The sequence below is a fragment of the Salmo trutta genome, chromosome 19 (genome assembly GCF_901001165.1).
Source record: "Salmo trutta chromosome 19, fSalTru1.1, whole genome shotgun sequence".
In the NCBI taxonomy this organism is placed as follows: Eukaryota; Metazoa; Chordata; class Actinopteri; order Salmoniformes; family Salmonidae; genus Salmo; species Salmo trutta.
In genome coordinates this window covers 20,490,548-20,505,836 of record NC_042975.1, presented here as the reverse complement: position 1 = coordinate 20,505,836, position 15,289 = coordinate 20,490,548, and the positions used below count along the sequence as shown (strand labels likewise).

The 15,289-nt window shown below is 41.1% G+C and overlaps 2 protein-coding genes across 3 annotated transcripts in view; one reads left to right on the top strand and one right to left on the bottom strand.

The window, feature by feature from the left end:
* The window catches only part of LOC115154153 (galactosylgalactosylxylosylprotein 3-beta-glucuronosyltransferase 1), a 57,115-nt gene extending 54,638 nt beyond the window's left edge, over nucleotides 1-2,477 (top strand). For both annotated transcript variants that reach the window (XM_029700096.1, XM_029700098.1), the window contains exon 6: nucleotides 690-2,477. In XM_029700096.1, the coding sequence (XP_029555956.1) occupies nucleotides 690-776 (87 nt within the window). In that variant the 3' untranslated portion in view covers nucleotides 777-2,477. The remainder of the gene's footprint in view (nucleotides 1-689) is intronic.
* On the bottom strand, nucleotides 2,188-14,452 carry LOC115154152 (beta-galactosidase-1-like protein 2). The gene is made up of 19 exons (XM_029700095.1): nucleotides 14,164-14,452; nucleotides 13,546-13,731; nucleotides 12,791-12,859; nucleotides 12,136-12,231; nucleotides 11,540-11,648; nucleotides 11,322-11,414; nucleotides 11,050-11,131; nucleotides 10,855-10,919; nucleotides 10,594-10,678; nucleotides 10,127-10,264; nucleotides 9,852-9,932; nucleotides 9,536-9,642; nucleotides 9,159-9,305; nucleotides 8,893-8,964; nucleotides 8,685-8,763; nucleotides 8,494-8,581; nucleotides 8,148-8,259; nucleotides 3,371-3,487; nucleotides 2,188-3,183 (listed from the first exon to the last, which is right to left on the bottom strand). The coding sequence occupies exons 1-19, from the start codon at nucleotides 14,253-14,255 to the stop codon at nucleotides 3,097-3,099; spliced, it is 1,905 nt and encodes a 634-aa protein (XP_029555955.1). The 5' UTR covers nucleotides 14,256-14,452; the 3' UTR covers nucleotides 2,188-3,096.
* Between the last annotated feature and the right edge of the window lie 837 nt (nucleotides 14,453-15,289).

Here is a 15,289-nt window from a genome sequence, read left to right as displayed (position 1 = left end):
GTAAGTTTCTCTGGATAAAAGTGTCTGCTAAATGGCAGATACTATTATTATATTAAAGAGGTGTGTTGTGACTGTTGACCATTACAAGACCAGTAGACAATTATATCGGTTACAGCTGATATTACACTGACATTATAATCTTGTTGTAGTGACTTAATTTCAACTACTTTGGTGCGCTGAGAATGTTGTCATAACAAATAATGGCATGTGTAGTGGTATGCACAGGAAGTCACTGAAGCAAACTTGTCTTTTAGTTGTTCTTTTCCACTGTAAATGGAGGAGAATACTGCTCTTACTGTATGGATTTCAATAGGCTTTCAGTTGCTAAGGCCTTTAATCCTCAACATTTTTTACATTTTGCCTCATGAAATGTACTTCCGATCAAATGCTTTAGAAAATGCATGTTGTTTCATAAACCCATGTGTTTTAGACCCCTAGACCCCACCTGTGTTCACATACGCACGTACACAGTTCCGCACTCCATATATCTTCAGCAAATGTTGACCATGTTTGAATATCAGGGCGAATCTAGCAAGTGAATCATACTTCCGCTCTCTACAACAATACAAACATCTTCAAAAACAAGATAAAAAAGGTGCTCAAAGATTTGTGTAATCTTTGAACTGGTACAAACATACTTTCAGCTGTACCTTTTCCACCCTTTTAACTTTAACCCCCCCCCCCCCCAGGTACTTGTATGGCACACTAGGACAGAGAAGCCTGTTCTGGTGAATGAGGGAAAGAAAGGATTTACCGACTCCAACGTGGAGATATGAAACTTCTTCCAACACAGGTAATAAGAAAGCTTTAAAGTGACTGGGATTATGTAGAATTGACCATTTCTGTACCTTTCCCAAAGTTCCCAGGTTTTTCAAACGGAATTTTGCAACCTTATGTCTGAGGGCCAACCTGTCTATCTGAGCCTCTGTGAGCTTATTATTATTATTATATTAAAGCATTTCATATTATTTTATTATTCATAGAGTAAAGCTTTGCCCGAATCTGTCTGAATTTGTATAACAGGGATATTATGATTTCATAAAATAAAAACTTGACAGGTGATCCATACTAAAAAGCTATTTTTATGGTTTAATGTCTATGAACCCCCCTTCAAAACCATTTGCCTAAACAATTCTCTCCATGTTTGGTATTAATGAGAATGTAACAATGAAATCATTTCTTAATTATGTATGTTCTTTATCTCCTAAGCCCATAGACTTTATACCATTGAGTTGTTACAGGGAATAAATATGACTGTCATTCCAAACGGACTGACAAAAGACAAGATCCAGGCAGGCAGGATTGGAGTTTAATATGTATTTACAGTAATAGTACTGTAAAGGGAGTCAGACAGCCACCTTGTCTACTACAAGCAGCACATAGCCACGTATCAATACAGGCGTAGAATATCAAAGCATAGCTTCAAAGATGATGGTACTGTATCTAGCTAAGCGTTTTACTGATGCATCGATGGAAGCTGTACACGAGGAGCTAGCCAGTCGCCAGAGTGCAGCTTAAGACAAAAGACTGTCGGTGGTTCAGACTACTGTCGGTGGTTCATTACAGTGGCCAATAAGAAGCATTCTCAACCCAGCCGACACAAACCAACTGTCCAATCAACATCCTCAAAACTAGGTACTGGACCAAACCGGACCAATCAGGGGACCTGAATGGCCCTTGTTTGCTGGTGATTGGGCTCCCTTTGTTGTGGAGCGGACTGTTCTAGTGGTGTGGAGCAGAGCTGGATAAAGGGGTCCTTGTCTGACTCGAGTCAGCATTGACTGACAGACTGATCTGGAGAGGACATGAACCCTTCCCACGTTCCACTGTAAAACACTGAGCTATTCAGACAGCTCCACTCCCTCAAATCACTAATTAGGACACGTCTCACACACACAAACACGTCACATACACAGATAGGCGTGCACAGTGTACACACATACAAATGTATGTGCACAGACACACACATACACACACACAGACATGCACACACATATACGAGTGGGTGCGCATGCGTGACGCACATGCACACAGACTTTTGGTTGTTTGTTTTTTGTCCATTTGCACATGTTTTACTGATCACATAACACTACTGATTGCATCAGCACTTTAAGATCAGGCTCTGCTGCCTATGTTAATTTTGGTGTGAAATGCTGTTTCACCTCCAACAGAAAATAGGTGAGGACGTTGCCAATGAAATCGTTTTATTAAAAAAAAAAATGTTACAATGCTAGTCAATGCGATATTATTATTTCACAACACATACTACAGTCAGAGGATACATGCCAGTAATAGTCTTCCCTTGATACAGTATGTCATTTTCTGACCTGTCTGGACCAGTCTGGACCCCAAACGCCACTTATTGACCTTTGATTTGATATTCAAAGGTAAACAGAAGGAATACATCTGCATTGTAAACTGCCACTGTAATATTTATATGTAAATACGATCATAAAAATGCACTTAGTATGTCAGCATCTCTTTGCTTTCCTTGTTTGACGTGGTTTATTATTCTTGTTGATATTGTAATTTCTGTTCAAAATCATAGCATTGGTTTCATTTTGTATTAATTAATCCTATACAGTCCTGGTCTCAGGGAAGAGACATTATTGAAGTGCAAAGCACATACAGCACACTAACTCATATTTGCCAATTTGATGCATGATGAATACTAAAATAAAACTGCTGAAGCTCTTGTAGCCTATCAATCCGTGGTCAAATGATACAGGTATAACATTTTGTTTGGAAGCAAGAGTCACCAGAATGCTATCATTAACATGACATGCCATTTGTTATAACCAAAATACCTGTCATCATGACACATACAGACGTTGATGACTTGTTTAGCCAACACAATGATTCCAGTTGAAAATAGCTTTGTTTTTAGGCTGTGGTATTTTGTTCTCGTTACTAGATTCAATAATAATCCAGTTTGGATGACATTTACGTCAATAAAATGGTGAACAATATTCTGCTCAAGATCGATAAAGTGAGTTATCCCCATACAATGTACAGCATTTTGGGTCCCAGAGAAGAAGAAAAAATGATCCATCCATTATTATTGTTTATTAAAAGTAAAGTAGCTTGGGAATGCAGTTACTGAATGTCCACAGCCATGCCCAGATCAGGAGTCTCTTCAAACGTGATTTTATAATCAGCTTCCTGCTCTTCAAACACAATGACCTGAATGATGATGATGATGATTATGATGTTGATGAAAATGAAGATGAAGAGACACATGAGGGTAACTGAACGAGACTGTAAGTAAACACAACTTTGTGAACCTAAGACTAAGAGCATGTATGATCTCTTTTAATGTCTTATTATCTTATCATAATGTTGCTGACTAAGTGCTTGTAGTGAGTCCTACCTGGTTTACTCCACTGTTGAGAAAAGGTCCTGGGAGGTAGAGTGTTTGCTGGGGGCCGATATACCAGTGGCGCCCCAGGTTCAAACCATTGATGAAGACTACCCCTTTGCCCCAGCCCTGCAAAGATTATCATAGGCATTACAAAATTATCAACATCATAACTTTACTGTCATCCCCTTTTAGTTTACACCTCATAAATAATTAATGTGCTTGCCGAAAGCCACCTCAAACATACTACTTCAATACCATAAATACTATCAAGACAAGCAAGCACACACATTTTTTTCAGGGGATTTTCTAGTTCATTCTTAGAAAATGTATCTATTTACAATTCGCTTAGGAGGAATTCAGACTTGAGTTACAGGCACATCAATGGGACTTTATTCCCTTTTTATGCACTTTTATCTTTACGTGTATTTTGACCTTGAACTTGAGTGTGAGGAAACGCATGTAACAGCCAGCTATTGGTTTGTGGTGGAGATCATAGAAATGTATGGCGGAGGTGAGTCTACAGATACGCTGTATTCTGACCATGATTTAATACCCTCATCATTTCACCACCTTTACGCATGAGGAAACCATGAATAAGGCCGAGCACCGGTCGGTTCCAAGTGGAAAAACATCTGCTATAGAAATAACACCATTCTCCATGCGCTATAATGTATAAATTGATAAGAGCTAGGTAATTGAGTTTGGAGAAGGGGATAGCAATTTTTTTAGATGATATTTACTTATTATCGCTGGAGACAAATGTGAAACCAGTCATATGGAAGCAAACATATTGTTACGACTTCCGCCGAAGTCGGTCCCTCTCCTTGTTTGGGCGGTGTTCTGTGGTCGACGTCACCGGCCTTCTAGCTATCGCTGATCCATTTTTCATTTTCCATGGGTATTGTCTTGTCTTGCATCACACCTGGTTTCAATCCCATCAATTACATGGTGTGTATTTAACCCTCTGTTTCCCCCTCATGTCCTTGTCGGTGATTGTATGTTATATGCAAGTTATGTTCTGGTGTGCGACGGGTTTTGTACCCATTTTTTTATTTTGTATATTTTGGTTTTCTGAGTTTTGTGAGCACTTATTAAACGACTCTGTTTATACCAAGTTCGTTCTCCTGCGCCTGACTTCCCTGCCACCAGCACACACTCATTACACATATCAACATATCAACATGATATGTACAGTGTATTCAGAAAGTATTCAGACCCCTTGAATTTTTCAACATTTTGTTGCGTTACAGCCTTATTCTAAAATTGATTAAATTGTTTTTCCCCCCCTCATAAGTCTACAAAGATAAAACTGTTTTTTTTTTTTTATTATGGAAAATGACATTTGTATACAATACCAATCAAAAGTTTGGACACACCTACTCATTAAAGGGGTTTTCTTTATTTTTTACTATTTTATAAGGTGTAGAATAATAGTGAAGACAAAACTATGAAATAACACATGGAATCATGTAGAAACCAAAAAAGTGTTAAACAAATTAAAATATATTTTATATTCTTCAAAGTAGCCACCTTTTACTTTTGACAGCTTTGCACACTCTTGGCATTCTCTCAACCAGCTTTACCTGTAATGCTTTCCAAAAAGTCTTTAAGGAGTTTCCACATATGCTGATCACTTGTTGGCTGCTTTTCCTTCACTCTGCAGTCCAACTCATCCCACACCATGTTAATTGGGTTAAGGTCAGGTGATTGTGGAGACCAAGTCATTTGATGCAGCACTCCATCACTCTCCTTGGTCAAATAACCCTTACACAGCCTGGAGGTGTGTTTTGGGCATTGTCCTGAAGAAAAACAAATAATAGTCCCACTAAGAGCAAACCAGATGGGATGGCGTATCGCTGCAGAATGCTGTGGTAGCCATACTGGTGAAGTGTGCTGTGCCTTGAATTCTAAATAAATCACTGACAGTGTCACCAGCAAAGCCCCCACACCATCACACCTCCTCCTCCATGCTTCACGATGGGAACCACACATGCGGAGATCATCCGTTCACCTACTCTGCGTCTCACAAAGACATGGCGGTTGGGACCAAAAATCTAAAATTTGGACCAATCATACCAAAGGACAGATTTCCACCAGTCTCATGTCCATTGCTCGTGTTTCTTGGCCCAAGCAAGTCTCTTATTATTGGTGTCCTTTAGTAATGGTATCTTTGCAGGAATTCGAACATGAAGGCCCGATTCACGCAGTCTCTGAACAGTTGATGTTGAGATGTGTCTGTTACTTGAGCATTTATTTGGGCTGCAATTTCTGAGGTGGGGTTACTCTAATTAACTTATCCTCTGCAGCAGAGGTAACTCTGGTTCTTTCTTTCCTGTAGCGGTCCTCATGAGAGACAGTTTCATCATAGGGCTTGATGGTTTTTGCGACTGCACTTGAAGAAAATGTCAAAGTTCTTGAAATGTTCCTGACCTTCATGTCTTAAAGTAATGATGGACTGTTGTTTCTCTGTGCTTATTTGAGCTGTTCTTGCCATAATATGGACTTGGTCTTTTACCAAATAGGGCTATCTTCTGTATTCCACCACTACCTTGTCACAACACAACTGATTGGCTCAAACGCATTAAGAAAGAAAAATATATTCCACAAATTCATTTTGAACAAGGCACACCTGTTAATTGAATTGCATTCCAGGTGACTACCTCATGAAGCTGGTTGAGTGAATGCCAAGAATGTGTGAAGCTGTCATCAAGGCAAAGGGTGGCTACTTTGAAGAATCTCAAATATAAAATATATTTTTTGGTTACTACATGATTCCATATGTATTATTTCATAGTTTTGATGTTTTCACTATTTTTCTACAATGTCTAAAATAGTAAAATAAAGAAAACCCCTGGAATGAGTAGGTGTGTCCAAACTTTTGACTGGTACTGTAAGTATTTAGACCCATTACTCAGTACTTTGTTGAAGCACCTTTGGCAGCGATTACAGCCTCGAGTCTTCTTGGGTATGACGCTTCAAGCTTGGCACACCCGTATTTGGGGAGTTTCTACCATTCTTCTATGCAGATCCTTTCAAGCTCTGAATATGCATATGTTTAGATGGCTTTCTTTCATTGATCCCTAATATTCTGAAAACCGTTATCTCAATATTCACTGCTCAAAAAAATAAAGGGAACACTTAAACAACACAATGTAACTCCAAGTCAATCACACTTCTGTGAAATCAAACTGTCCACTTAGGAAGCAACACTGATTGATTGACAATACATTTCACATGCTGTTGTGCAAATGGAATAGACAACAGTTGGAAATTATAGGCAATTAGCAAGACACCCCCAATAAAGGAGTGGTTCTGCAGGTGGGGACCACAGACCACTTCTCAGTTCCTATGCTTCCTGGCTGATGTTTTGGTCACTTTTGAATGCTGGCGGTGCTTTCACTCTAGTGGTAGCATGAGACAGAGTCTACAACCCACACAAGTGGCTCAGGTAGTGCAGCTCATCCAGGATGGCACATCAATGCGAGCTGTGGCAAGAAGGTTTGCTGTGTCTGTCAGCGTAGTGTCCAGAGCATGGAGGCGCTACCAGGAGACAGGCCAGTACATCAGGAGACGTGGAGGAGGCTGTAGGAGGGCAACAACCCAGCAGCAGGACCGCTACCTCCGCCTTTGTGCAAGGAGGAGCAGGAGGAGCACTGCCAGAGCCCTGCAAAATGACCTCCAGCAGGCCACAAATGTGCATGTGTCTGCTCAAACGGTCAGAAACAGACTCCATGAGGGTGGTATGAGGGCCCGACATCCACAGGTGGGGGTTGTGCTTACAGCCCAACACCGTGCAGGACGTTTGGCATTTGCCAGAGAACACCAAGATTGGCAAATTTGCCACTGGCGCCCTGTGCTCTCCACAGATGAAAGCATGTTCACACTGAGCACATGTGACAGACGTGACAGAGTCTGGAGACGCCGTGGAGAACGTTCTGCTGCCTGCAACATCCTCCAGCATGACCGGTTTGGCGGTGGGTCAGTCATGGTGTGGGGTGGCATTTCTTTGGGGGGCCGCACAGCCCTCCATGTGCTTGCCAGAGGTAGCCTGACTGCCATTAGGTACCGAGATGAGATCCTCAGACCCCTTGTGAGACCATATTCTGGTGCGGTTGGCCCTGGGTTCCTCCTAATGCAAGACAATGCTAGACCTCATGTGGCTGGAGTGTGTCAGCAGTTCCTGCAAGAGGAAGGCATTGATGCTATGGACTGGCCCGCCCGTTCCCCAGACCTGAATCCAATTGAGCACATCTGGGACATCATGTCTCGCTCCATCCACCAACACCACGTTGCACCACAGACTGTCCAGGAGTTGGCGGATGCTTTTGTCCAGGTCTGGGAGGAGATCCCTCAGGAGATTTAATAAGATTATTTCATTCATTCAGATCTAGGATGTGTTATTTTAGTGTTCCCTTTATTTTTTTGAGCAGTGTATTATATTGAGTCTATAAAAAAAAGTATAATTAATGGTACACCGTATTTAAAGTGATGGCTTTAGATAAATGTACTGAAAACCCTATTGAATGAAAACTCCATGAGGAAATCTACTTGCTAGCAAGTGGGAGGTTTTCCAGCGGTTTAATTAAATATATTCAGTCTGCATAAGGGAGACACTCCCAAAGAGCTCATTGCGCATTTCCTAAGTCTGAATCAGGCCCTTAATCACTAGACTTCCCTGCTCCACTTCCACGATAACAAACATACAATAGCATCAGAGAGAAGCACGCACACCATAGCAAGTGTCACAGCCAAAGTATCACAGTATAATATGACTGTATTTACTCACTGGTAGCTTGACGAAGGTGTCACTTGGATAGCCGTAGGTAAACATTCTTCCCAGGAAGAATCCAGGGAAACTGGGAACGTGTGGAAGGGACATCCAAGGTGCCTGGTTGAGGCTGAAATAGATATTACTCAAGGTATAGTCACAAATATATTAACGCCACACTGTTTAATATGTACATGCATACCATCAAAGAGTGGGCCACCAACAGAAATGTGTTCCATGAAATGTTCACATGCAAACATTGGTGTGCTTGATTGGTATCTGTAGTGCTCAAGCTCATAAAAAATACTTTTTATGAGCTTGATTGTTTACAAGTACTACAAGTTGAAAATTAAAATACACCAACCTATCAATAAAACTGGTTTTCATATCCAGACTGTATATCGTGAAGTCCCTCAAAGGAGTGTTGTTCAATAGAATGTCACCTACGAGACCTAAAATACAACACAGAAAATAAAAAGGCATCAAAGCTGAAAATAAGGACATTGTTACCGGTTTCTGCTACAGTAGAATAATATAGGCAAAATAGGTGTGCACCTTTGCGCTGTTTATCTAGAGCTTTCCCATAGTGAACTCGTCCACAGTTCTCAACCAGTAAGCTCAATGTCCGTTTCTCCTGTAGTTAGAATATTAAATCGTTATTTGGCTCCATACTTTTTGTTGTTGACAATTATGAAAGCTTGAAAAGCTTGTAGGTACTATTTGGAAGTAGCTTCCAGTAGGACTCGTGTTCATCTTGCAGTACCTTTCCATCAGGCACCGCTAGCTCCAGATTCTGATGCTTGAAAATGCCAATGTAGTGTCTGTCCACAAACACCTAAAAACAAACTTCACATCTGTCAAATAAATGCCTTCAAATGTGACTGTATTTTCCCAGCTTCTTTATCATAATAGAATCATAAGAGATTTCCACATTAACAGGACCATTTTAATAACAAAAAATGTGATAGAACTGTGTCATAAACTCTATATTTTAACAAGACATCGTGTCTATAGGATGTGTAGACCCACCAGGGCTCTGTCCCGTACATTGTCTCCAGACTTGAGGGAGCCTCCGCTGGTTATAATGGTCTCATAGAGGGTATAGCCATAGGACTGGCCATTCCCACTGTTCACTGGGAGATTCTCCATGTTGACTGGGGTTGGTGATTTAAATGGCTAGAGAGACAAAAAGAGCCACACACACTGTCGTGAAGCGTAAGTTTGGTGTAGATCTGACCCATGCATACTCATACACACACATACAGTACATACACACATATGCACACAGAGCCACAGACAGACCCACACACACACACACAGACCGACCTACACATGGACCAGCGCCCACACCCATGCACACACGCACACACACAAACACACACACACACACATATGCACATGCATACCTCCTCAGCGAAGCTCAAGGCGTCCCACAGAGAGAGGTGCTGGTACATGATGGCTGGCTCATACGTCTCCTTCCAACGCAGGGCTGGCATATCAGGGAGCTTCTCACCTCCGACACACAAGGACAAGGGAGTCATCAGACAAGGAGGCCAAACACACTCTCCCTTACACTCTTCCAGACTCAGATTACAGTAAAACTAACCCTGGATTTAAACACATTTTCAATGGGGATTCTCTACTGGTCCGGGAAACCAGCCCTTAAAGTTGACAAAAGTCGGGCTATTTAATTATTCTTTTTACGTTTAGTGATCAACTTACTGTGGTACTGACTGAATAGATCCCTGAGAAGGTGATACTTTGGCGTGTATTCTCCCGATTCGGACAGAGGTGCATCATAATCTGGATAACAGAAATCATCAGTCGGGACAGGGAAGATCTCTTATGACATGTTGGTCCACACTGCCACTCACTGGTGGCAATGTGTAATACAAGATAATACAATACTAAATTGTGAGAGGAAACTTCAAAACACATTGCCACTAGTGTAAATTGGAATGCTGCTAAAACCTGGAATAAATATCTAGATAAGATACCATAGCTTGTGATTAGTGCCTTGTAGATTGGGTTGGTCAGTGCTCCACTCATGAAGCCAAAGTTAGTCCCTCCGTGGAACATGTACAGGTTGATGGACATGCCGCGTCTCAGAATCTCCCGTACAGCAGAAACCATATCTGACGAACAAAGAGATCATTCATGTTCATCGCAGATATCAAACAATTTAATAACTGACATTTTGGAGAAGCATGTTAATGTGGAAATGACAGGCACAAGAATATGTTCATGAACAGCAACTTCAGAAAAACTCCACAGTCTGAAAAACTACAGAATAAGCTAAAGGAATATTAGTCATTTCACTGATTGCTACTTTTAAATAATTGCGGAATCCTGCATATACTAGAAAGATGAAGGTAAACACATGGAAAGAGGTTCAGGACAGGGAGAAATGGAGGGACCACGACAAAGCCTAAGTAAGTAAGTAAGCTTAAAAATACAACCCTACCCTCTTGTGCGAGGACATGGTGGAGGTCTCCCCATGCATCAAACCAGCCGGTCCAGTACTCCATCACCATCATGGGGCTATTGGGCTGCCATGCATAAATACACAGTCCACAACATACACATGATCAATACAGACTTGTGTCATTTTAAAGCATGGCCAATGTATAAATACTTTGCTGATCTTCCTAGTAACCTTTGTTAAGCATTTGTTGAAAATGTTGTAATATGAAGATGAGGAGCAAGTGGAGTGGATGGGACGTACCTGAATAGCATTCAAATACTTGATGTCCCCCTGATTTAGTTTCTGTAAATTCACTGTTCTGATTACTATAAGATAGGTTGGAATGAAAGGAATATACTGTAAAATGACAGCAGAACTTTGATCAGTGAATGTGGACACAAGGACGGTGTAAAATAAGGACTCTGTAAGTGAGTCTACTGTAATGATAAACTGTACCTCCCGTCACACCCCCTTCCTTTAATCCCTCATGGTTATCTGACGTCAGTAAGAGCTCATTGATTCCTCTGGACTGTAGAGCCTATGAAGAAACACAGTAGTAAGTACCAATACTGGACATGACCCAAAAAATATAAAACCTCATTGGATAATGCCATACATACCGTAATTACATTGTTTGTCCATTTGTGTGTGTGTGTGTGTGTGTGTGTGTGTGTGTGTGTGTGTGTGTGTGTGTGTATATATATATTTGTGTGTGTGTGTGTCTTTACCTCCTTGATAAAAGGCATGTAAGTATTATCCATTGCAAATGATCCATATTCATTTTCCAACTGTACAGCAATGATTGGCCCTCCTTTCTTGAACTGAAAAAAACAAAAAAATACATTTTCAAATTATATAGGACAATTATACCGCTAATATATTCTATCAGCTATAGCTTTAGTTTGGCTACAGCCAGGTTCTATTCGAATAGGAACCAAGTAATGACCTGTAGAGGAACCACTTTTGGAATGAGCTTGTCAAAGAACGTATTGACTGCCTCAGCAAATCCTGGGTGAGTAGTCCTCAACCTCATACTCCCATCACGAAGAAGCCAACTTAACCGAGGGAAGAAGAGAGCGTAGAAAAGTATTATTAGAACTGCCAGGGAGAAAGAGAATTGGGGGTGTTGTAGTCAGTGAAACTCACTGTTCATGAACTGTTGAGTCATATTCCCAGGAGGACAGAAAGCTAGAAGACAACCAATCCACTCCTCCCTGGGGTATAGCATAAGTTGTTTACCCTGGTCCCCATGGTCGCATATTACAATCAAAATGGTACCTTGTACCATTTTGTGCAAAACACATTTACATGCTCCGACTTCCTTATTACATTTACTGAGGAATGTTGCCTCAGAAATGTCCTGACTCTTAAGAGTAGACAATTCAACAGTAAAGTAGTGTAGGGCAGAGTCTCCTATTCAAAATGGATGGCTCCGTTGGGCTCAATTCCACCAAACTCCAAATGCGGTGGTTTAAAAATGGAAGGTCAGACAGACAGATAGACAGGCAAACATACAAATAGATAGACAGACAGCTGACTGACCTCGGCAACCCTCCTAGGTCGAGCTCAGAGCAAATGTACGGCCCTGGACGCAGGATCACCCAGAGTCCTACCTCAGCAGCCAAGTTAATGTAGGCTCTGGGAAAACAAGACACGATGAAGAGTTATTATCAGTCAGGTACGCCAGTTACTTCACCTCAACACCAGTGGCAAAAACAGGGACATCACTCCGAACCAAAGATTGTCAGTTCTTTTCAGATATAAAAATAAGTCCACTTCTGGACTGAGGTCTGATTTTGGAGTGTAAGTTTCACTTGAGCGTCAGATTTGCAAATATTCTGTGAATCATAGACGTATCTAATTGGTGTGAACCCAAGTCCCCTAGAAACATGGGAATCATGTGACCTGACCGCAGTGCCATTAATTGCACAGCAAGCGCTGTTGTTGTGGAGATGCATTGGATGTTGTCAGGATAGTGCATCTGCTACTCACTCCCATGAGCATGGCAGCTCGAGTAATAACGACACCTGATGCCAAAAGATGTAGAATGAAATTGCTAATACATTTCAGTCGTTTGAGTATTAATGCCAGGGGGGATAAATAAGATGAAAGGCAATTGTTTGTGTTTGTATAGAGCAATGGAAAGCTGCAAACGTTCAACTGTAAATGGTGAAGAGGAGGAATAGGGAGTCCTTACTCTAAATCCAACTCTGTTTGAAAGTGGAAAACCCCTCTCTCTGGCTGATGTAAGCTCCAAGGTACATATCTGCAAGATAAACAGAATGCTCCTCATTATCGCCCAACAAATGACCAGGGTCATGAACTATTACAACACACACACACGCACGCATGCACGCATGCACACACACACACACACACACACACACACACATATACTCACACACGCATACTGATGCTACACACACACACTCACACAAACACTTTCACACTCACCACATATACTGCAATTACTGTCTATTATCTATCCTGTTGCCTAGTCACTTTACCCCTACCTACTGTATATATTCATAGCTACATAAACAACCTTGTACCCCTGCACATCGACTCGGTACTGGTACTCCCTGTATACAGCCAAATGTTTTTTTACTCATTATTGTTATTCGTTATTCAATTTCTCGGTTTACTATTTCAAATGTATTTATTTTTATCTATAATTCTGCATTGTTTGAAAAGGACCCGTAAATAAGCATTCCACTGTTAGTCTACACATGTTGTTTACAAAGCTTGTGACAAATAAAATTTGATTTTATTTTATTAGTAAGTATTGTACTGTAGGCTTAAGTTACGACCAAATTGGAACCCTATTTAGTATAGTGCACTACTAGGACCCATAGGACCCATAGGACTCTGGTCAAAAGTAGTGTCTATGAATAGCATGCCATTTCAGATGGTCAAAGGTAGTGATTGCCTTAGTGATTGTATGCTACCTACGTAGTGAGGGTGTTGATGCCACAAGCCTTCATTTTCATCAGGCGGTCCCTCCAGTAGGCTCTAGGGACCCGGAAGTAGTGGATGGATCCCCCCAGAATACGGAATGTTTCTCCCTCCAAGGTGAACTGGGACGAGTTGGCACTCAAACCTACTCTCCTGCTCATTCTCCTGCCTCCGGGCGCAGTACTAGGCAAGAATTGTCCGTGCCACATTGATTTGAGTCAATAAATATTGAACAATACAGGTCACACAAGTAGCACTCCTTTCTAGGCTACTCCAATTCATAGCCTTGTGCTTGGAGATTTTTTTATTTAAATAAGACCCCAACTTTGCTGAAATTCCAGATGGGACATAGTCCTCCAATCTTATAAATAGATAATATGGATAAAATAAGGTATTTTTGTGTTATCCACTATCAATAAATGATATGCATGAAACCACACACAGTTGTATTCATCCTTTTTACATACTGGATAGAAAAAGGGAACTGTGCGAGAGTCCAATACTTCAGAGTAGGGCTAATCATTGAAGACAAAACATTTCTTTCAGTCTATCAATTCATGCTCATAAAACATGCCGTAGAATGAATAATAAGTAAAATATTATTATCTTACTTACCCCAGGTACCGGTACATGATGAACCCAACAATGCTCAAACAGAGAAGTGCATAACGTCTTTTGTGGGCTTTCCTTATTCTTAGAACAACCATCTGTTAATAGTAAATATATATGTTAATCTGTTATCTGTTGATAGACAGTACTTACTTTATAGAAATGAAACTCTTTCCAATGAAAAACACATCTAATCTGCTCGGATCTGCTGGGGAAAATGTAGCTAGGAGGATCACTGCAACTCCCTCAGGATAGATAGAGTATAGCCTATTAAGCATTGCACCGCCCAGAAAGGGTGTGTTTGTGCGATGGTGTGAGAGAGACTCTTTGAGACAAAATAAATACATTGAGACATTTCCATGTCATAAATTGATAGCCTATCAAAGCAAAATGCTGAAGAATTTAAAATATGAAAGTATTTATGGGACATTATTATTTCCATATTAGAAGCGTGGTTGGGGTAATGTAGTCAGTCGTTGGTGTGGTAAATGTTTGCAAGGTGAAGGAAGCATGGAGAGGTCAGCGATAGCCAGACTTGTAAAGTGGGCTAATTAACAGAAGTTGGGTTTTGGAGGAACGCCATCAGTGCGTGCTCTGCAAGCAATGTAGTGGATGAAGGTGCAGCAAAAGCGTGGAGAACGGATAGATGTGTTTATAGACAGCGAGGAAGATGAAGAGCCGAGTGTAATGGGAAGATGAATGTTGAGGAAGAATGGCATCAGACATGATAAAAAAGAATCTGGACCAGTAGGAGTTACATTTTTGGAGAAAGTGGACCCTTACCTTTTGGCTGATCTATTTGTGGTTTCAGGGTGGGTGAGAAAGGAGTTGGGGGCAGTTGAATCAGTGAAGGTAACCTGTAGTGGAATTGTGATATTTGTTTGTGTTTCTTCTGACCAGAGGGAACAGGCTTTGGTTACGTAACTTTAATATCTGTTTCTTGCTTTGCTCTTAGGAACAGGGCATCATGGAAAGGAGTAGCGTTAAGTTTGGAGGTGGAGCAATTTAAGTTGAAAATTCCTGTTTTTTGTGATGCCCGCCGTTTGGTGCGTCATAGAACCGGTGGGGAGCGTAGTAAAACAGAGGAGTCATTGTCTGCTTTTTTGAGTTTTGAGTCAGAGCCTCTACCAGA